Genomic DNA, 24,468 nt, shown 5'->3' with positions numbered 1-24,468 from the left:
GTCTCCGACAGCGAGTGGGTCCCCCGTTTATCCAGGGCCTCGGCAGTTGCCCAGGCGTGTCGGGTGGTGACGCCAGCCCTGACTTCATGATTACATGTTTCAGTACATTACTTCTGTTTCATGTTGCAGTAAATAAACAGATCACAATGGGAACATTTATGTTCCCTTGAGTAGTTCCCTTGATTCATAACTGGCTAGGAGATCGTGCGATGCCCACCAGGGCCATGGGGTACTCGAAACCGGGTCGGACAGTTCTTTGGGGAAGTCACGGGGCCGTGACCCGACTCCATGGCCCTGGGCATACAATAAAAATGCAAGGGGAAAAGTTACATGGGATTGATTCGTGACGACACCCATGGTGTTCGACAATAAGGAAAGTGGCCGACACTGTAGTTCAGGTCCACTGGGGCCGATGGTGATGCAGCAAAGATGTTTAAGCTCTCCATGGGTAGAGCGGGGCCCCAGGACAGATATAGGTGTAAATTGAAGTTGTAGTACTGGGCAGGTGATGCAATAAATAATCCTGAGGACACAGCGGGGTGCAGTCTTCACACTTTACTCACAGATTATCGGTTACAGTCACCAGCTGGGTGCTGTGTCCTCTGAGTCAGTGGTCCAGCCAACTCTCAGGTAATTTGGGGTGCACTTTTCCGGGACCCCCTGCTTGTGTCCCTTTCTAGGTCATCTCTTTGCGCTGGCTCTCACTCTTCTGCCCTGTGCCTTACACACAGTGTCCCAAGCCAGCAGCCTCAGATCCTGTCAGGCGACGTCCTCCTGGTCCCCTTGATCCTATATAGCTGCATTTTCAGAGAATGTGTGTAGATTTGGCTGTGGCACATACAGACACCACAGCCTCCGGTTTGTTAGCTGAGTCCTACAGTATCTCCACTAGTCTGGGGTTGGTCCCCCACTGCCACCTGGTCCCTCCACCCACCTACGATGGGCATGGATTTGGGCACCACGAGTGGATTCTTCACTTCCCTGGCCCCTAGGACCTCTTCTCACTAGAGCTCCTCTTCTCACTCCCTTCTCTCTCTCCTCACCAACTGACTGAATCCTCACAGACTAACTCCACCTCCTCCATTTTCCATGACAACTCACTCCCAACTGTCACTTTCTCCAACCACACCCTCTACCTAGTTCCCTCTCCAGCCTGAGATGGAGCCCTCCCTAAATAGGGTCTACCCAGATCCCCCTGGCCTGGAGTCGTGTGGTGTTGGATGCTAGTGTGTGGGTACCGGATAGTGCGCCCTCCTTACCCGAGAGCGGAGTACCACACCTCCGGCTGAGGTGCAGTACCTTTGTGGCAACTGGATCTTCAAGGGCGCCACAATCATACTCAAAGAGTGGTGATAAATGGTTTAATATCCAATTAAGTGTTTGAAGTGGGGTACCACAAGGCTCTGTCCTGGCCCCAGTGTTGTTCAACATTTTTATAAATGATCTAGATTAGGGAACTGAAGGTAAACTGTTACGATCTGGTGATTAAGGAGCGACATGCGTCTAGCTCTGAGCAGGTGGCAACTATACTGACCGCAGTCCCTAAGCTCAACACGACACTAGAAGTAGCCGTGGAATGCTCCTAACTCAGCCTAGGCATCTCGTCACAGCCTAAGAGCTAACTACCCCTAAAGATAGAAGCAGGAAAACTATCTTGCCTCAGAGAAAATCCCCAAAGGATAGATTAGCCCCCCACAAATAATGACTGTGAGAGGAGAAGGAAATGACATATGTAGTATGAAACAAGATTTAGCACAGGAGGCCACTTCTAGCTAAATAGAAATAGTACAGAACAGAACGCTGTGCGGTCAGTAAAAAAAAACTAGAAAAAGTCCACCGCAGAGAAATGCAAAAATCTCCACACCTGACTAAAGGTGTGGAGGGCAAACTCTGCTGCCCAGAGCTTCCAGCTTAACTGAATAGATCCATACTGAAAAGCTGGACAAATGAACAAAAACAAAGAAAGTGCTGAACAACAAGTCCACAACAAGAAAACCGCAAAAGGACAAGCAAGGACTTAGCTTTTGATGAACTGGTCAGAGTGTCAGGAAAGTCCTAAGAGCAATGACTCCAGGCAGGAACAATTGACAACTGGAATTGAATGAGGGATAAGGCCAGACTAATATAGCCGAGCCAGAAAGACGATCAGTGAAAACAGCTGCTGAAGCTAAATCCAAGAAACAGCCATACCACTCAAAACCACAGGAGAGAGCCAAAGAGCAGAACTCAAAAAAATGCTACTTACAACCACCGGAGGGAGCCCAAGAGCGGAATTCACAACAGTACCCCCCCTTGAGGAGGGGTCACCGAACCCTCACCAGAGCCCCCAGGCCGATCAGGATGAGCCAAATGAAAAGCATGAACCAAATCGGCGGCATGAACATCGGAGGCAACAACCCAAGAATTATCCTCCTGGCCATAACCCTTCCACTTGACAAGATACTGAAGCTTCCGCCTCAAAAAACGAGAATCCAAAATTTTCTCAACCACATATTACAACTCCCCCTCAACCAACACCAGGGAAGGAGGATCAACAGATGGAACAACGGGCACCACATATCTCCGCAACAAAGATCTATGGAAAACATTGTGGATGGCAAAAGAGGCTGGAAGGGCCAAACGAAAAGACACAGGATTGATAATCTCAGAAATCTTATAAGGACCAATAAACCGAGGCTTTAACTTAGGGGAAGAAACCTTCATAGGAACATGACGAGAGGACAACCAAACCAAATCCCCCACACGAAGCCAAGGACCAACACACCGACGGCGGTTAGCAAAACGCTGAGCCTTTTCCTGGGACAACGTCAAATTGTCTACCACATGAGCCCAAATCCGCTGTAACCTGTCCATCACAGAATCAACACCAGGACTATCAGAAGGCTCAACCTGCCCTGAAGAAAAACGAGGATGGAAACCAAAATTACAAAAGAAAGGCGAAACCAAAGTAGCCGAACTGGCCCGATTATTAAGGGCAAACTCAGCCAACGGCAAGAAAGTCACCCAATCATCCTGATCAGCAGACACAAAGCATCTCAAATAGGTTTCCAAGGTCTGATTAGTTCGCTCAGTTTGGCCATTGGTCTGAGGATGGAACGCCGAAGAAAAAGACAAATCAATACCCATCCTAGCACAAAAGGCCCGCCAAAACCTGGAAACAAACTGGGAACCTCTGTCAGACACAATATTCTCCGGAATGCCATGCAAACAAACCACATGCTGAAAAAACAATGGAACCAAATCAGAGGAGGAAGGCAATTTAGGCAAAGGTACCAAATGGACCATTTTAGAGAACCGGTCACAAACCACCCAGATAACAGACATCCTCTGGGACACAGGAAGATCCGAAATAAAATCCATGGAAATATGCGTCCAAGGCCTCTTCGGGACGGGCAAAGGCAAAAGCAACCCACTAGCGCGGGAACAGCAAGGCTTGGCTCGGGCGCAAGTCCCACAGGACTGCACAAAAGCACGGACATCACGCGACAAGGAAGGCCACCAAAAGGACCTAGCAACCAAATCTCTGGTACCAAAAATCCCAGGATGACCAGCCAACACTGAACAATGGACCTCAGAAATCACCTTACTCGTCCATCTATCAGGAACAAACAGCTTCCCCACAGGACAGCGGTCAGGCCTATCAGCCGGAAATTCCTGAAGCACCCGCCGCAAATCAGGGGAGATGGCAGAAAGAATCACCCCTTCCTTAAGAATGCCAACCGGCTCAATGACTCCAGGAGAATCCGGCAAAAAACTCCTAGACAGGGCATCCGCCTTAACATTCTTAGATCCTTGAAGATATGAGACCACAAAATCAAAACGGGAGAAAAACAGGGACCACCGAGACTGTCTAGGGTTCAGCCGCTTGGCCGACTCAAGGTAAATCAAATTCTTATGATCGGTCAAGACCACAATGCGGTGCTTGGCTCCCTCAAGCCAATGTCGCCACTCCTCAAATGCCCACTTCATAGCCAACAACTCCCGATTGCCGACATCATAATTGCGTTCCGCAGGCGAAAACTTTCGGGAAAAGAAGGCACATGGCTTCATGAAGGAACCATCAGAATTCCTCTGTGACAAAACGGCCCCTGCCCCAATCTCAGAAGCGTCAACCTCAACCTGAAAAGGAAGAGAAACATCCGGTTGACGCAACACAGGGGCAGAAGTAAATCGGCGTTTAAGCTCCTGAAAGGCCTCAACAGCCTCAGAGGACCAATTAGTCACATCAGCGCCTTTCTTTGTCAAATCGGTCAGGGGTTTAACCACACTAGAGAAGTTGGCAATGAAACGGCGATAAAAATTAGCAAAGCCCAAAAATTTCTGAAGGCTCTTCACAGATGTGGGTTGAATCCAGTCATGAATGGCTTGGACCTTAACAGGATCCATTTCTATAGACGAAGGAGAAAAAATAAACCCCAAAAAAGAGACCTTCTGAACTCCAAATAGGCACTTAGACTCCTTCACTAATAGAGCATTATCACGAAGGATCTGGAATACCATCCTGACCTGCTTCACATGAGACTCCCAATCATCGGAAAAAATCAAAATATCATCCAAATACACAATCAGGAATTTGTCAAGATAATTGCGGAAAATATCATGCATGAAAGACTGGAACACAGATGGAGCATTAGAGAGCCCAAATGGCATCACAAGGTATTCAAAATGGCCTTCGGGCGTATTAAATGCAGTCTTCCATTCGTCACCCTGTTTAATACGAACAAGATTATATGCCTCTCGAAGGTCAATCTTGGTAAACCAACTAGCCCCCTTAATCCTAGCAAACAAATCAGAGAGCAAAGGTAAAGGATATTGGAATTTGACCGTGATCTTATTAAGAAGGCGATAATCAATACAGGGTCTTAAGGAGCCATCCTTCTTAGCAACAAAAAAGAAACCCGCTCCCAATGGTGACGAAGACGGCCGAATATGCCCCTTCTCTAAAGACTCCTTAACATAGCTCCGCATGGCGGCATGCTCTGGCACAGACAGGTTGAAAAGTCGGCCCTTAGGGAACTTACAGCCAGGAATCAAGTCAATAGCACAATCACAGTCCCTGTGTGGTGGAAGGGAACTGGACTTGGGCTCATCGAATACATCCTGGAAATCTAACAAAAAATTAGGAACATAAGAAGAGGGGGAAGAGGAAATTGACATCAAAGGAACGTCACTATTTTCCCCTTGACAACCGCAACTAGTCACAGACATTGATTTCCAATCCAGCACTGGATTGTGTACTTGTAACAATGGAAAACCCAGTACAACAACATCATGTAAATTATGCAACACCAGAAAACGGCAATCTTCCTGATGTGCAGGAGCCATGTACATAGTCATCTGTGTCCAGTACTGAGGTTTATCCTTGGCCAAGGGTGTAGCATCAATACCCCTCAAGGGTATGGGACTCTGCAAAGGCTGCAAAGAAAAACCACACCGCCTAGCAAATTCTAAGTCCATTAAGTTCAGAGCAGCGCCTGAATCCACAAATGCCATGACAGAAAAAGATGACAATGAGCAAATCAGGATCACAGACAGGAGAAACTTAGGCTGCACAGTACTAATGGTAACAGATCTAGCGACCCTCTTAATACGCTTAGGGCAATCAGAAATAGTATGAACAGAATCACCACAGTAAAAACACAGCCCATTCTGACGTCTGTATCCCCTCTGTTCCGCTCTAGTCAAAATCCTATCACATTGCATGGGCTCAGGACTTTGCTTAGAGGACACTGCCATATGGTGCACCACTTTGCGTTCGCGCAGGCGCCGATCAGTCTGAATGGCCAGAGACATAGATTCGCTCAAACCAACAGGCGTGGGAAACCCCACCATAACATCTTTAAGGGCTTCAGAAAGACCCTATCTGAAAATTGCTGCCAGAGCGTCCTCATTCCATTTAGTGAGCACAGACCATTTTCTAAATTTCTGGCAGTATAATTCTGCCGCTTCCTGACCCTGACACAGGGCCAACAGTGTTTTCTCAGCATGCTCTACAGAGTTAGGTTCGTCATACAATAATCCGAGCGATGGAAAAAATGCATCTACATTAAGCAATGCCGGATTCCCTGACTCAAGTGAGAATGCCCAGTCCTGAGGGTCGCCACGCAGTAGAGAAATAACTATCTTTACTTGCTGAACGGGGTCACCAGAGGAACGGGGTTTCAGAGCAAAAAACAATTTGCAGTTATTTTTAAAGTTCAAAAACTTAGATCTATCCCCGTAAAACAAATCCGGAGTAGGAATTCTAGGCTCCAAGGCCGGAGTCTGAACCACATAATCTTGAATACTCTGTACTCTTGCAGCAAGCTGATCCACACGAGAAAACAAACCCTGAACATCCATGCCTGCATCCAAATCCCGAATCACCCAGAGATCAAGAGGAAGGAAAAAGACAAAACAAACTAAAGAAAAAAAAATGGCTCAGAACTCTTTTACTCTTCCTTCTTTTGAGAGGCATTCAGCTCATTTTTGGCCAGTTGTACTGTTATGATCTGGTGATTAGGGAGCGACATGCGTCTAGCTCTGAGCAGGTGGCAACTATACTGACCGCAGTCCCTAAGCTCAACACAATACTAGAAGTAGCCGTGGAATGCTCCTAACTCGGCATAGGCATCTCGTCACAGCCTAAGAGCTAACTACCCCTAAAGACAGAAGCAGGAAAACTATCTTGACTCAGAGAAAATCCCCAAAGGATAGATTAGCCCCCCACAAATAATGACTGTGAGAGGAGAAGGAAATGACATATGTAGTATGAAACAAGATTTAGCACAGGAGGCCACTTCTAGCTAAATAGAAATAGTACAGAACAGAACGCTGTGCGGTCAGTAAAAAAAAACTAGAAAAAGTCTACCGCAGAGAAATGCAAAAATCTCCACACCTGACTAAAGGTGTGGAGGGCAAACTCTGCTGCCCAGAGCTTCCAGCTTAACTGAATAGATCCATACTGAAAAGCTGGACAAATGAACAAAAACAAAGAAAATGCTGAACAACAAGTCCACAACAAGAGAACCGCAAAAGGACAAGCAAGGACTTAGCTTTTGATGAACTGGTCAGAGTGTCAGGAAAGTCCTAAGAGCAATGACTCCAGGCAGGAACAATTGACAACTGGAATTGAATGAGGGATAAGGCCAGACTAATATAGCCGAGCCAGAAAGACGATCAGTGAAAACAGCTGCTGAAGCTAAATCCAAGAAGCAGCCATACCACTCAAAACCACAGGAGGGAGCCAAAGAGCAGAACTCACAAAAATGCTACTTACAACCACCGGAGGGAGCCCAAGAGCGGAATTCACAACAGTAAACTATTCAAATTTGCAGACAATGCAAAGCTAGAAGGGATAGCTAACACTACAGAAGACAGAGAAAGGATTCAGAAGAATATACAGTGGGGCAAAAAAGTATTTAGTCAGTCAGCAATAGTGCAAGTTCCACCACTTAAAAAGATGAGAGGCATCTGTTATTTACATCATAGGTAGACCTCAACTATGGGAGACAAACTGAGAAAAAAAAATCCATAAAATCACATTGTCTGTTTTTTTAACATTTTATTTGCATATTATGGTGGAAAATAAGTATTTGGTCAGAAACAAACAATCGAGATTTCTGGCTCTCACAGACCTGTAACTTCTTCTTTAAGAGTCTCCTCTTTCCTCCACTCATTACCTGTAGTAATGACCCCTGTTTAAACTTGTTATCAGTATAAAAAGACACCTGTGCACACCCTCAAACAGTCTGACTCCAAACTCCACTATGGTGAAGACCAAAGAGCTGTCAAAGGACACCAGAAACAAAATTGTAGCCCTGCACCAGGCTGGGAAGACTGAATCTGCAATAGCCAACCAGCTTGGAGTGAAGAAATCAACAGTGGGAGCAATAATTAGAAAATGGAAGACATACAAGACCACTGATAATCTCCCTCGATCTGGGGCTCCACGCAAAATCCCACCCCGTGGGGTCAGAATGATCACAAGAACGGTGAGCAAAAATCCCAGAACCACGCGGGGGGGACCTAGTGAATGAACTGCAGAGAGCTGGGACCAATGTAACAAGGCCTACCATAAGTAACACACTACGCCACCATGGACTCAGATCCTGCAGTGCCAGACGTGTCCCACTGCTTAAGCCAGTGCATGTCCGGGCCCGTCTGAAGTTTGCTAGAGAGCATCTGGATGATCCAGAGGAGTTTTGGGAGAATGTCCTATGGTCTGATGAAACCAAACTGGAACTGTTTGGTAGAAACACAACTTGTCGTGTTTGGAGGAAAAAGAATACTGAGTTGCATCCTTCAAACACCATACCTACTGTAAAGCATGGTGGTGGAAACATCATGCTTTGGGGCTGTTTCTCTGCAAAGGGGCCAGGACGACTGATCCGGGTACATGAAAGAATGAATGGGGCCATGTATCGTGAGATTTTGAGTGCAAACCTCCTTCCATCAGCAAGGGCACTGAAGATGAAAAGTGGCTGGGTCTTTCAACATGACAATGATCCAAAGCACACCGCCAGGGCAACGAAGGAGTGGCTTCGTAAGAAGCATTTCAAGGTCCTGGAGTGGCCTAGCCAGTCTCCAGATCTCAACCCTATAGAAAACCTTTAGAGGGAGTTGAAAGTCCGTGTTGCCAAGCGAAAAGCCAAAAACATCACTGCTGTAGAGGAGATCTGCATGGAGGAATGGGCCAACATACCAACAACAGTGTGTGGCAACCTTGTGAAGACTTACAGAAAACGTTTGACCTCTGTCATTGCCAACAAAGGATATATTACAAAGTATTGAGATGAAATTTTGTTTCTGACCAAATACTTATTTTCCACAATAATATGCAAATAAAATGTTAAAAAAACAGACAATGTGATTTTCTGGATTTTTTTTTCTCACTTTGTCTCCCATAGTTGAGGTCTACCTATGATGTAAATTACAGACGCCTCTCATCTTTTGAAGTGGTGGAACTTGCACTATTGCTGACTGACTAAATACTTTTTTGCCCCACTGTATATATATATATATATATATATATAAGCTTGAACAATGGGCAGCAACTAACAGAATGGTTTTTAACAAGGAGAAATGCAAGATTCTATGTCTGGGCATGAAAAACAAAAATAACATATATAGAATGGGAGGAATAGAACTTAGCAACAGCACATGTGAAAAAGACTTGGGTATACTAATAGATCACAGACTGCACATGAGTCAACAGTGTGATGCAGCAGCAAAAAAGGCAAACACAGTTCTAGGATGTATTAAGACAAGCATAGAGTCTAGATCACGTGAAGTAATTATCTCCCTCTACTCCTCCTTGGTTAGGCCTCATTTGGAATACTATGTCCATTTCTGGGTACCCCATTTTTAAAAAGACATTGAAATACTGGAGCAAGTTCAGAGAAGAACAACCAGGAAGGTAAGCGGACTGCAAAATATATCCTACAAGAAAAAGTTAATGGATCTGGAAATGTTTAGCTTCCAAAAAAGGCTAAGAGGAGACTTAATAGCTGTTTACAAATATCTGAAGGGATGTCTCAGTGAAAAGGGATAATCTTTATTCTCATTTGCACATGAAAACTCAAGAAGCAATGGAATTAAACAGAAAGGGAGAAGACACAGATTAGATATTACAAAAAACTTGTTGACAGTGAGGGTGATCAATGAGTGGAACAGGCTGCCATGAGAAACGGTGAGTTCTCCTTCAATGGAAGTCTTTAAACAGAGGCTGGACAGACATGTGTCTGAGATGGTTTAGTAAATCCTGCATTGAGCACGGGGTTGCACACGATGACCATTGAGGTCCCTTCCATTCTAACATTCTATGATTCTATGCCCTGAGGTGGGTTGCTACGATCGCTTATGACTCTCCTCAACTTCCATTTGTTGTGGGCTACATGCACCTTGATGTGCTACTGCATCTTCAATTTTCCTTAGGATAACATGTGACTCAGCCAGGCCATCTTTTCTATGAACGCCAGGTTTGTCTACACTTCCAATTCTTATCTATTATAGATGACATTTGCTGTATACCCCACTTGCTTGAGATAAGGAATTTTTCTGCCACTTGATACTTATTCACTCTAGTACTTGCTGTTCAAGGATGGTCTATCTTCTTCACATGCAACACCCTCTACGATGCAAGAATGCTAGACCATAGGTCCTTCCCTTTTAAGTACTTTTCACTAACTGCCTCACATTCAAGAATGCTGCTCTAAAGGCCTTCCAGATTGATGGAAGCCGGACTGGCAATGTTCTCTAAGATAATGACTTCCAATTGGATAAGAAGATTTGATGCATCCCTTACATATGATAGAAGGGCAATAACAAATTAATGTAGAACATTATCAATATACAGCTCTGGCAAAAATTAAGAGACCACCACATCAAAACCCTGTCATGGGCAGCCCAATCTCCAGACCTGAACCCCATTGAAAACCTCTGGAATGTAATCAAGAGGATGATGGATAGTCACAAGCCATCAAACAAAGAACTGCTTACATTTTTGCATCAGAAGCAGTGTGAAAGACTGGTGGAAAGCATGGCAAGACGCATGAAAGCTGCGATTAAAAATCATGGTTATTCCACAAAATATTGATTTCTGAACTCTTCCTGAGTTAAAACATTAGTATTGTAGTTTCTAAAGGATTGTGAACTTGTTTTCTTTGCATTATTTGAGGTGTGAAAGCACTGTTTTTTTTTTTATTTTGACCATTTTTCTTTGTCAGAAAAAAAATACAAAATTTATTGCTTAGAAATTCGGAGACATGTTGTGAGAAGTGTATAGAATAAATAAACATGAACAATTTACATTTTATTTAAAAAAATATGCCTATAAAGAGAAAAATCTGAAAAACTGAACATTTTGCAGCGGTCACTTAATTTTTTGCCAGAGCTGTATATTCCGCTGTTCTAGGTGAAAGAATCAACTCTAGAGACGTTAATACTTCCTTTAAGGGGATTAAGGCCCTTATGGATTTTCAGGAGGGCAAAGAAAGTAGGTATAGTTGGTGACTCTAGTAAAAAAAATTAATGTTCATTATTAGAGGTGAAGGACTATTCTTTGGCTTTGCCAAGGATGGCTAAAAGTGTGTTAGTGTATATGAGAGTCAGATTAGTAGATAAGATTTCACAGGTCTTAAGGTACCGTCACATTAAGCGACGCTGCAGCGAGATAGACAACGAGCCGATTGCTGCAGCGTCGCTGTTTAGGTCGCTAGGAGACGTCAAACACCGGCAACAGCTGAGCGATGCAGAAGCCATCCAGTGACGTACTTATCGTTCTCGCTGGTTGTTCACTCCATTGAAAACCATTGCAGGCATCGTTGCTTTTGATGTCAAACATGACGAATCACGCCAACCTGATGACCAAATAAAGTTCCGGACTTCTAGCTACGACCAGCGATGTCACAGCGGGATCCTGATCGCTGCTGCGTGTCAAACACAACAAGATCACTATCCAGGACGCTGCAACGTCACAGATCGCTGTCGTTCTCGTTGGAAAGTTGCTCATTGTGAAGGTACCTTTAGAGTCATCTAAGATGGAATTTGCATAGGGTTAGATATTTCGGGTGGTCTAATAGGATGAGATTACCCTACCTAAGACGTGCCTCTAAAACTCACATCACAATCCTTGCTGGAAAGCAGCTTGTGGACTGGAACTTGGACACCGTTAGAGGCTTCTTCTGACCAATCTGACCATACCCGGCAGTAGGACTCTGAGTAAACTGTTTGGTCAAGGTCTGCTTATGTGCCCTGATAAATGCTCTAGCCATGCATGACGATGGCTGGTTTGCACCCCCCATCTACCGCACATCACCACTAGACCCTTCTGCAGTATGTCCGCTGTGTGCAGATAGTTGCTGTCAGAGCAGGCAGCACTGCAGGATTGACCGGGAATGGGGGGTGACTGGGAGCATGCTCAGGTGGCACAGCGGGAGGGCCCGAGTGTGACATAAGTGGGTGAAAAGAAACTCATTCAGAAGTTTGTTATGGGGTCTTGGCTTTTCTAGTTATGACCTGATTGTTGCCACCCCTGGACAAGATGACAATCAACGCCCTCCAATACCCAAACTCGATTCTTCTTTTCAATTGATGCCGCCATCCTCCAGAAAGCTAAATAATAAGAGACATATAAAAAAAGAGAAGCTAAAAAATATGTAAAAAGAATGGAAGCAGAAGCAATTACCCTTCCACTACTGTAAGAAACAGTAGAGCAGACAACAAAGGCTGGCGAGAGGTAACAAGTTGGCTTTCTTGGCATCTGATACTTGCGTCTCAGCTTTATTTCATTGCCCCTAAGAGATTTTTATCCTTGGTCATTTCATTTTTAGTAGCAAAAAAGTTAATGTACGTTCAATGCAATTGCTATTCATCTAAATGAATCTTATCTATATTTATGTACTATTTCCATTCTGTTTGCTGGCTCAGTATTGTGCTAGCAGAAGCCCTCGCTATAAAGAAAACAGAGCGCAGCCTATTAACATCTAATGAGAGAAGCGGGAGTTTGCTGTACACAGTCTAAAGAACAAGATGAAAAATCATGTTTTGTTAAGAAATCTGTGCTCCTGTTCATTTCGCTTCCCCACATCTAATCTGAAACTTAAGCTGGCCGCATCCTCAGGCACAAACAAAATGATTCTTTAATGATTCGGGTGGATTTAATAGGGGAAATGCTAAACAGACTGGACAAGATCGTCTGCATTGGGATAATTTGGAAGATTTTACATTACAAGACATCAGAGACAGTAAAAGTAATAGGACGGGGGGTCATGTATGAGACAGAGACATTTCATTTTTAATGTCTTGCCATAAAGTTACCTCTGTCTTTGGCTTTGATTATTGATACGGGATGAATGTTATAATGGCTTATGTAGTTACTTGTAGATGTATCTGTAGCAGTGGTGCGGCCTGGTGATTTGCTCCCTGGCACTCCAAGGGTTAAATGCATTTGATGTTTGCATATGTTGTAAAAGGATAATACCCACTGGGGCTGCTGTTAGCTTAGACAGTGTTAACTGCAATGGCCGGCTCAGTTTGGGAAGGGGAACTGAGTGGCAAGTCCAGGAAGTGACAGGGCAAGTCAGTGTGTGGACAGCAGTGTGCAAAGTAGTAGTCAAGAGGCTGCTAGGGACAGCGTGGGGCTAATACTTGGGGCAGTAGATTGCCGAAAAGTCCCAACACAGTGCTTCTGGAGCGCAGCGCACCTCTGCCTCCTGGCTTCCTGCTTGCTGAATTCAGTGCGCTCGTAATGATTGGCAGTATGAACTATCGGGATGATTGAGCCTCTGGTACAAGTTGTGCGCTCACCCTTACTGGAAGCAGCTGTGCCTCTCCAACACTGGAGGAGAGAAAGGGAACTGGAAAAGGCAGTACTTGACCAGATTCAGAGAAATGCCTGCAAACTCTATAGCAAAGGGCTGTCAAACACCATTCCAGTGGAGTCTCTTATTGCAGCACGGGAGCGGTGCTTCAAATTTAAGGTCATTGCCCCTTGGTCTTATACTTTCCTTCCCCCGTCTTTACCTTTCATCGCTGCCGCTCGGGTCAGTCATCAGCAAGTTGTAACTTGTCGGATCGCTCCAGTGTTTGTATGAGCGAGTCAAAGATCACTTTTCAATGTAAGTCTATGAGAGCATTATTCTGACCCTCATAGACTTATACTGAGCGCTTGTGAAAGTTACCTCTGACCTCCAAACTGTCAAAAGTTACGGTCACAAGATGGTGCCATGGGTCCGGAGCAGCACTGATAAAAGTAGAAGCCGACAACGGATACGTATAGGACTCGGGGCAGGGACCTTTTATTAATAGCACTCTAGCACTGCAGGTGCTTTCATATGATTGACCGCAGAGGAGGCCGGTAACCTAGGCAATGAATGGTAAACAATAAAATATAAACCTCTTTGTTCTTTGAAAATGAAAAGGATTTTTAAAAAGAAGTCAATTCGGAAGTTGCTTGTTCACATTGGCGCCAAGAGAGGGTGGTTATGTGACCCTAAGTATGTAGTTTGCATACTTCTGTCCACATTCCAACTAGACTTGTCCGGCCATGCCCATTTCATCGGCAGGTGACCGAATGTATGAAAATCACATACTTGCAATCTCGCAACACCGGAACAGGAGAATCCTGGCAGCGCACAGTGCGCAGGCTGTGAGGAGTCACATAGTGTGACTGCATACTTGTACTCTAAGGCCGGACAACCCTTTCAGTGCTAGACCCCTGTTCATTGTCTTGTTGAGGGAGAGGAGTTAATACCTTGGGAGAGATTAAAAAGCAAACATATCAACAGTAAGCTCAGCGGTTCTTGGTATGGTTCAAACAAGAGCTTCTGCAGGACAACCCTCTCTGGAGGACCTCTCTATGGAACTGCTAAATGGGGAATTGATCAAATGATCACTAGGCATAAAGGGTTAAACATACTCCAAGCCCTTCTGTCCTGAGTGGTAAATTGTATGCCGATTTATATCATTTAGACCTTATTTTTAGGGCAGATTTTTTTTATGACTGCATTCGTTTTTCTGAATGTCCGACACATAAGCAATCATTCTCGTTGTTTTATCCCCCTGGCTTCCCCCCCACACGCCTTAAGGTCGTGAACTGTGGCTGGTATCCCACACTGTTGTTTCTCAAATGCTAAATGGTTGCTATTTATACAGCCCGATCTCTTCCATTTATATAATGGTATAGATTCTGCACTTACTACAAGGAATGCAAAGCACGAGGCAATACTTCTAATGCCAACTCGAAGGTCACACAGCACCTCTAAGTCTATCGCAGTGCAGTGTGCACCTATCATGGCATAAATCAATCAATATGCATGCGCTTTATTTCCAGTAAACGTAGCAGTTTGTCTTGTTGTCTCCTTAAAATGTCCATAAACCTGAAATAGCTGTCGACCCACATTTATTTTTCCTGTCCCTACAAACATGTGCAAGGCTGGTTAAGCTGATTTGAGATTTACGGCTCCGATCTCTGCCGGCACCGAGCGGTCACCATTTAATCCTGCCAGCGATTCAGCAGCTTCCGCTGAGGTCACATTAGCGGCTTCTCTTCCATTCAGCTTTGTTGACTTCCAACGTCATGCTGATTAATAGTCGGCTCCCTGCTACCAAACTGCAGGAAGCTGTGCTGTCAATCAGCATAATGCCAGCAGTCAAGCCCATAAACAGAGCAGCTTGGAATAGAAAGAGCAGCTCTGTTGACGTAGAGCAGTTGAGGGCCAACAGGAATGGTCAGTATCCGCCCTGAGGCAGCGTATGATAGTGCAGGCAGGTTGTTTAATCTGTCAGCATCTATCTGCCTGTATGTTCTTAGGCCCATAGTAAAAAAAAATCCTAGATAACCTCTGTAATGGCTCTACAAAAATGTCACAAATCCAGCAGAACTCCTGTTCTTGGTTCTGACGTCTCTCTATTCTCTCCCTCCCTTCTCTCAGTGTTAGAGATAGCTGCCGGGAGGGAGATGGGGTTGTAAGCAGATCTCTACAAATTTGTATAGAGGCAAAAGCATGTAAAGTCTTAGAGAGGGCACAGGCAACAGGCTACAGAAAAGGAGGAAAGCGCATAAAGCATAAATAAGTGCAGGATAGAAGCTGAGCTGATATGTACCAATGAAGAAAGCAGCACCCTGGACACCCAGCCTATATTACTGGAAGTGACACTCCCTCAAAAGACAAATATGAAACCTGGATATGGCTGCAAACTGCATATCAAGGGTTTGAAAATGAAGAAGGGATAAAGTTTGCAGATTAAAACATTGTGCAATTTTATTACCAGTAATATACTGTGTGTACTTATTTTCCCCCCTCACAGTTCTCCATAGCCTTTAGCTTTAAGTCCACAGTTCAATTCTGATATTACACTACAGAGAATCCACCCGCTCAACATAAAGAGAACATGGACATCCAGGAAACAAGGAGAGGGAGAGAATACCCCAATGTACGGGATAGACACAACACTAATCATGCCGTAATAACTTTATGTGACAGATGAGAAGAGCATGAACACTTTGTAGATGGGTCTCACGCTTCGCGATCTTGGCACTGCCAGATAATTTAACATTAGATTTCATGACAAAGGTAGCGGAACTCTATTATTTTAACACGGCCAGCCTACCAGAATAAGGCACATATCAATTCATTCAAGTCTCGTAAGTTATAAAAGAATGGAAGGCATCCCAGATTGAACCACCCTATGGTCCAAAGTTCTTCCCATACACAACCGGTTCTGAAAAGATTGCCTTCTATTCAGTTGGGGATCTTCAGTAAAGTACTGAACAATGGGATGGAATATATATGGTACCCAGAAAATAAGTTGTGTTAATAATAATTATAGTTTCTGGTTTATTATACAAGAATCCACAACTAATGGAGGCTACAGAAGATACAAATGCAAAGAACCAACACAACGGAGAAAGACCATAAAAGTGCCCAGACAATAGAGATAATAATATTAAAATGTCTTTATTGGTACAAATGACAGTAGTATAATGAGTTAAAAGTGTGCGCACAAACAAGAATAAATATATATTTCAACCAGATAAAAAAGGATAAAATGAGGTAATATATATCACAACCAAAATAGGTATAGCTAGTTGGACTAAAGGTATATCAAAGGTATATATGGCAACACTGATTAGAATCTAAGAGGTAGTAAAAATGTGCAATAGTAAGAAAATTAATAATATACAATTGTGCAAATTGTGCAGATAGACTATAACACCAACCAGGTGATAAATCAATCAAAGACCCTACACATTACTACGCAATCAATGCACAAAATTTAAAAAAAAAATTCAAAAAATGTGGGAAATACGCAGATGTATATAAAAAAATGTGCAAAATAGGCCAAAAATTGCTTTATCTATAAAGTGCCAAACCAATCAGTCATATTCCACATAATGTGATGCCAGTAATACTCGTAAACAGGTCAGAACCAAGAAGAAATGTGCCAATGAGGAATAGAAAAAAGGAAAAAAGGGGAACAATTGCCACAATATACTAAAGAAAAAGATTTTTGTAAATGGGGAGATATACCTTTAAAATCGATCTGGTCGAAGTAATGTGCACACCCCGACGCGCGTTTCGGAATTATATTCCTTCGTCAGGGGGTGAAGATACAAATGGTTGACAAGAATGGTGACTATCATGCATGCTCGTCTGCGACAATCCGGTGCTAACTGATGCAAATACTGAAATATCTCTCACCTCCTAGGCATGTGGTCTCAGCTCAGCTCAAGGTTTGGGTCAGCAAAGGGAGGCTTGCACTGTGGAGACCTGACTGTACCTGGCCTGTGGACAGAAAACAGGGGCTTCAGAATATCATTGTGACGTTACCTTCACACAAAATTATTTTCGTTGATCAGTTAGCAGAAGATTGGGAGAGAATGAATGCATGCAATCAAATACTTTGTGATGATATTAATAATTATGTCCATCCAGAGCATGAATATGATGGATAAGGAAGGGAGAAATGGAAGATATTGTGAAATGAAATTCCCTTTGAGTGCATATAATGTCCTTGGTAACAATGAATGGCGTAATGAATGGAGGCAGCTGAATGTACGCTATGTATATGCTGTTCTCTCCCACAAGTCGTGAATGGAGGCGAGGGGTGCCAGCTAAGTAATGCTCCTGTTTTCTTATTTGCTTGAATAAAATAAGAATGTCCTCCGCACTTGTATGAACGCAGGTTGGTCATTGGGGAGAGAGATGCGCATGTGGTGGAGGAGCGTTAATGAATAAGCCGAGGAAATACACAACATGCGAAATACATACACAGGGCTGCATTACATTTTACTCATGTTGCATGCCAAACATCTAAGCTTACACGGAATATCTAAAACTTACACCAAATACTCGAAGAGAGAACTTAAAGAGTAGCCGTCGTATTAATTTTTATTTTATAAATCAATTGTACCCATGAAAATAAGAAACTTTGTTATATATTGTATCCGAGAAATCTGCTCCTTTCTCCTCCTGGACTGCTTATTCATTCTCAAAATTGTCATTCCCGTGTAAAATCTATATTCGGTGGAGGCAGAATGTTAGATTACTGGCAATTGGTACCGAGGAGATTCTATGTAGATGGGAGGAATTGAGAGTAAAGGTGGAGCTCGAGGCAAAGCTCCTCCCAATCCGGTCTTCATAGAGTCTTATCAGCAGCAGCTGCCATCTTCTGTCTCCGTAATGGGAAAGTCTGTCTTCACTGAATCCACATTTTAACCGAGAAATGAGAATTGTTTAAGAATGACTGATTAGTCCAGGAGGAGAAAGAAGCACATTTCTCTGATAAGATATATTACAAGGTTACTTATTTTCACATGTACTATTGATCTATGTAAAAAATCAAATAAAATGATGGTTACTCTTTACGTTACATTAGTTGAAATACAAGAAGAATAGCAATGGTGGAGTTAATCACTAAAGGCCCCTATACACATTGAGTAAAACTTGTCTGAACCCAGCAATTTCAACAGAATTGGCCAGCCATATCATCTGCACAGGGGTATCCAACCGTCCTCGGACAGATTATGTTGGGGGGCATGTCAGGACATAGGGATCTGGTAGCTCCTCTCTCATGGTCAACACAAGAATGCTCGGTTGAGATTACTATATACGGGGGAGTCTTCACAGATGGTTGTCAACTGAAATTACGTCCAACAGCTAACTGATATGTATGGCCAAACTATAGGCTAGAAATCCACATTTTTCTAAACTCAATGGAGAAGGATAAGTTGAAGATCATAAATATGTCCTCTAGTCATGGGGTGTAGACTAAGATATGCTATAGCATGTAATGGGTCATCTAATACTATTGGTGAAGATATGGATGAGGTCTGGCTATCAAATATTACCATTTTCAGGCTAAAGGGGATTTGTCGAATTAAACATGAAATCTGATTGGTGAGGAGGAGAAAATGAGCAGATTGGCATATAGGTTTGTGGGAAAAGATTCCGTTAAATTCCTGCTTATTTGAGATTTAGAAGTCCTGTGGGTGGTCCTAATCAGTGATCGACTGATTATCTTGTTTTAGTGTGCACAAAGAGATAGATTTCAATATGAGTAGAGTGGCCCCCTGGACTCCTAAACCCAAGTTAAGCAGGAATAACCAACAATAAAACACACAGTCTACTAAATATATTCCCACAAAATAATATATCAATATAATTCTATATATAGATTTAGTTCTTTTTTACTTAAAAGAAGCAATTTTGACTATATATAGTGGGTGCGGAAAGTATTCACTCTTTGTTTCATGGCAGCCATTTGGTAAATTCAAAAAAGTTCATTTTTTCTCATTAATCTACATTCTGCATCACATCCTGAGTGAAAAAACACGGAAATGTAGAAATTTTAGCAAATTTTTAAAAAAAGAAAAACTGATATATCGCAATGTCATAAATATTCAGACCGTTAGTTCAGACACTCATATTTAAATCACATGCTGTCCATTTCCTTGTGATCCTCCTTGAGATGGTTCTTTCTGACCACAGCCTACTTATATTTTCTTCTGTCTCCACTCCTTGTCCACAATCCCCAATCCACAAACTCGCACACCATCGCAGGAATCTTAAACACCTCGATCTACACTCACTCTCTGAATCCCTCCTCCCTCTTACAGACATAAGTTCCCTACACAATGCGGATGCCACTGCTGCTTTTTATAACACCACAATAGCTGTAGTTCTGGAATCGGTTGTCCCTCTCACACATAAAAAAGCTCGCAAAATCAACAGACAGCCCTAGTACACCACACTGACCAAAGAACTGATATGGGCTACTAGGGTTGCTGAGTGGAGATGGAAAAGATCCCACTCCATTGAGCATTTCATCACATTCAATAGTAGTCCCTCGCTACTTTCAAGGCCACACTCACTGCAGCAAAACAAACCTACTTCTCATCTCTCATATCCTCCCTGTCTCACAACCCTAAACAGTTATTCAACATTCTCAATTCTCTCCTCCGTCCCCCAGCATCCCCTCCCTCTCCACTCATCTCTGCTGAAGACTTTGCCTCATTCTTCAAGCAGAAAACTGACAACATCAGAGACAGTTTTGGTCAACAACCCCCAAAGCCCTTTCTCCTAACTGCTCAGCACTCCTCCTACAAAACCAACTTCTCCACCATTACAGAATATTGACTCTTCACTGTAATCTCAAGATCACATCTTACCACCTGTCCACTTGACTCGATCCCAACCCACTTCATCCCAAACCTCACTATAGTCTTCATCCCAACCCTAACCCATCTCTTGAACCTATCACTAACAACTGGTGTTTTCCCCTCAAGCTTTAAACATGCCTCAATCACACCTATCCTCAAAAAGCCCTCCCTTGACCCATCCTCTGCATCTAGTTATCACCCCATATCACTTCTCCCCTATGCCTCAAAATCACTGGAACAACACGTCCATCTTGAACTGTCTTCCCACCTCTCTTCCTGCTCCCTCTTCGACCGCTTTTAATCTAGCTTCCGGCCTCATCATTCCACTGAAACTGCCCTAACTAAAGTCACCAATGACCTATTAACTGCCAAAGCCAAGCAACACTACTCTGTCCTCCTCCTCCTAGACCTGTTCTCTGCCTTTGACACAGTGGACCATTCCCTACTATTACAGACCCTCTCATCTCTTGGCATCACTGACTTGCCCTTATCTTGGATTTTGTCGAACCTAACAGACCGGATATTCAGCGTCTCCCACTCGCACACCACCTCCTCACCTCGCCCTTTATCTTTTGGAGTCCCGCAAGGTTCAGTCCTAGGGCCTCTGCTCTTCTCCATCTATACCTTGGCCTTGGACAGCTCATAGAGTCCCATGGCATTCAGTATCATCTCTATGCCGACGATACATCTCTGTACCAGATATCACCACCCTACTAACCAGAATCCCACAATGTCTGTCTGCTATTTCATCCTTCTTCTCCCCTAGATTTCTAAAACTTAATATGGACAAAATAGACTTCATCATCTTTCCCCCATCTCACTCGACTCCCCCAACAGACCTATATATTAAAGTAAATGGCTGCTCACTCTCCCCAGTCCCACAAGCTCGCTGCCTCAGAGTAATCCTTGACACTGATCTCTCCTTTAAACCACATATCCAAGCCCTTTCCATTTGCTGCCGACTTCAACTCAAAAATATTTCCCGGATCTGTACATTCCGAAGCCAAGAATCTGCAAAAACCCTAGTCCATGACCTCATCGTCTCTCACCTTGACTACTGCAACCTCCTGCTCTGTGGCCTCCCCTCTAACCCTCTCGCACCCCTCCAATCTATTCTAAACTCTGCTGCTTGACTAATCCACCTGTTTCCCTGCTATTCCGTGGCCTCTCCACTATGTCAATCCCTGCACTGGCTCACCATTACCCAACGACCCCAGTTCAAAACCCTAACCACGACATACAAAGCCATCCGCAATCTGTGTTCTCCATATATCTGTGACCTCGTCTCCCGGTACTTACCTGCATGCAATCTCCGATCCTCACATGATCTCCTTCTATACTCCCCTCTTATCTCCTCTTCCCACAATTGCACACAAGATTTCTCCTGTGCATCCCTCATACTGTGGAACTCTGTACCACAACATATAAGACTCTCACCTACCATGGAAACCTTCAAAAAGAACCTGAAGACCTATCTCTTCTGACAAGCCTACACCCTGCAGTAACCACCGATAGACCAAACCGCTGCACGACCAGCTCTACCCTCGCCTACTGTATTCTCACCCATCCCTTGTAGAGTGTGAGCCCTCCTGGGCAGGTCCTCTCTCCTCATGTACCAGTCGTGACTTGTATTGATTAAGATTATTGCACTTGTTTTTTATGAATACCCCTCCTCACATGCAAAGCACCATGGAATAATTGGCGCTATAATAAATAATAATAATATTACTCCTTCATTGGAGTCAAGCTGTGTTTAATTAAACTGATAGGACTTGATTTGGAAAGGCACACACCTGTCTACATAAGACCTCACTGCTCACAGTGCATGTAAGACCAAATGAGAATTATGAGGTCAAAGAAACTGGGCAAGGAGCTCAGATACAGAATTGTGGCAAGGCACAGATCTGGCCAAGGTTACAAAAGAATTTCTGCAGTACTCAAGGTTCCTAAGAGCACAGTGGCCTCCATAATCCTCAAATGTAAGAAGTTTGGGACCACCAGAAGTCTTCCTAGACCTGGCTGTCCAACCAAACTGAGCAATCATGGGAGAAGAGCCTTGGTGAGAGAGGTAAAGAAGAACCCCAAGATCACTGTGGCTGAGCTCCAGAGATCCAGTGGGGAGATGGGAAAAATTTCCACAACATCAACTGTCACTGCAGCCCTCCACCAGTAAGGCCTTTATGGCAGAGTGGCAGGATGGAAGTCTTCCCTCAGTGCAAGACGTATGACAGCCCGCATAGAGTTGCTAAAAAAACATGAAGGACTCCCAGACTGCGAGAAATACGATTCTCTGGTCTCGTTAGATGAAGATAGACCTTTTTGGTGATAATTCTAAGTGGTATGTGTAGAGAAAACCAGGCACTTCTCATCACCTGCCCAATACAATTCCAACAGTGAAACATGGTGGTGGCAGCATCATGCTATGGGGTGTTTTTTTTAGCTGCAGGGACAGGATGACTGGTTGTCATTGAAGGAAACATGAATGCGGCCAAGTACAGAGATATCCTGGATGAAAACCTCTTCCAGAGTGCTCTGGACCTCAGACTTGGCCAAAGGTTCAGCTTCCAACAAGACAATGGTCCTAAATACACAGCTAAAATAACAAAGGAGTGGATTCAGAACAACTCTGTGACCATTCTTGACTGGCCCAGCCAGAGCCCTGACCTAAACCCAATTGAGCATCTGTGGAGAGACCTGAAAATGTCTGTCCACCAATGCTCACCATCCAACCTGATGGAACTGGAGAGGATCTGCAAGGAAGAATGGCAGAGGATCCCAAAATCCAGGTGTGAAAAATTTGTTGCATCATTCCCATGAAGATTCATGGCTGTACTAGTTCAAAAGGGTGCATCTACTCAATAAAGAGCAAAGGGTCTGAATACTTATGACCATGTCATATTTCAGTTTTTCTTTTTTAATAAATTTGCAAAAATTTCTACATTTCTGCTCTTTTTTCAGTCAAGATGGGGAGCGGAGTGTACATTAATGAGAAAAAAAAGGACTTTTTCAAAATTTACCAAATTGCTGCAATGAAACAAAGAGTGAAAAATTTAAAGGGGTCAGAATACTTTCCATACCCAATATATATATATATATATATATATATATATATATATATATATATATATATATATATATATATATATATATACAGTCATGGCCAAAAGTATTGACACCCCTGCAATTCTGTCAAATAATACTCAGTTTCTTCCTGAAAATGATTGCAAACACAAATTATTTGGTAGTATTATCTTCATTTAATTTGTCTCAAATGAAAAAACACAAAAGAGAATGAAGACAAAAGCAAAACATTGATTATTTCACACAAAACTCCAAAAATGGGCCAGACAAAAGTATTGGCATCATCAGCCTATTACTTGGTTGCACAACCTTTAGCCAAAATAACTGCGACCAACCGCTTCTGGTAACCATCAATGAGTTTCTTACAATGCTCTGCTGGAATTTTAGACCATTGTTATTTGGCAGACTGCTCCAGGTCCCTGATATTTGAAGGGTGCCTTCTCCAAACTGCCATTTTTAGATCTCTCCACAGGTGTTCTATGGGATTCAGGTCTGGACTCATTGCTGGCCACCTTAGAAGTCTCCAGTGCTTTCTCTCAAACCATTTTCTAGTGCTTTTTGAAGTGTGTTTTGGGTCATTGTCCTACTGGAAGACCCATGACCTCTGAGGGAGACCCAGCTTTCTCACACTAGGCCCTACATTATGCTGCAAAATTTGTTGGTAGTCTTCAGACTTCATAATGCCATGCACACGGTCAAGCAGTCCAGTGCCAGAGGCAGCAAAGCAACCCCAAAACTTCAGGGAACCTCTGCCATGTTTGACTATAGGGACCATGTTCTTTTCTTTGAATGCCTCTTTTTTTCTCCTGTAAACTCTATGTTGATGCCTTTGCCCAAAAAGCTCTACTTTTGACTCATCTGACCAGAGAACATTCTTCCAAAACGTTTTAGGCTTTTTCAAGTAAGTAATGGCAAACTCCAGCCTGGCTTTTTTATGTCTCGGGGTAAGAAGTGGGGTCTTCCTGGGTCTCCTACCATACAGTCCCTTTTCATTCAGACGCCGACGGACAGTATGGGTTGACACTTTGTACCCTCGGACTGCAGGGCAGCTTGAACTTGTTTGGATGTTAGTCGAGGTTCTTTATCCAACATCCGCACAATCTTGTGTTGAAATCTGTTGTCAATTTTTCTTTTCCGACCACATCTAGGAAGGTTAGCCACAGTGCCATGGGCTTTAAACTTCTTGATGACACTGCGCACGGTAGACACAGGAACATTCAGGTCTTTGGAGATGGACTTGTAGC

At 43.5% G+C, this 24,468-nt stretch overlaps 1 protein-coding gene across 2 annotated transcripts in view; it reads right to left on the bottom strand.

Moving 5' to 3' along the window:
- The window catches only part of LRRTM4 (leucine rich repeat transmembrane neuronal 4), an 894,177-nt gene that overhangs the window by 141,716 nt on the left and 727,993 nt on the right, over positions 1 to 24,468 (bottom strand). The window contains exon 3 of one of the 2 annotated variants that reach the window (XM_069766595.1): positions 17,184 to 17,267. The exons of the other annotated variant lie outside the window; for it this stretch is intronic. Within the exon in view, the coding sequence (XP_069622696.1) occupies positions 17,223 to 17,267 (45 nt within the window). The 3' untranslated portion in view covers positions 17,184 to 17,222. The remainder of the gene's footprint in view (positions 1 to 17,183; positions 17,268 to 24,468) is intronic. 2 annotated transcript variants of the gene reach the window in all.

The sequence above is a fragment of the Ranitomeya imitator genome, chromosome 4, assembly GCF_032444005.1.
Source record: "Ranitomeya imitator isolate aRanImi1 chromosome 4, aRanImi1.pri, whole genome shotgun sequence".
Taxonomy (NCBI): Eukaryota; Metazoa; Chordata; class Amphibia; order Anura; family Dendrobatidae; genus Ranitomeya; species Ranitomeya imitator.
The sequence above is the reverse complement of the archived record's forward strand: the minus strand, read 5'-3'. Positions and strand labels throughout refer to the sequence as shown.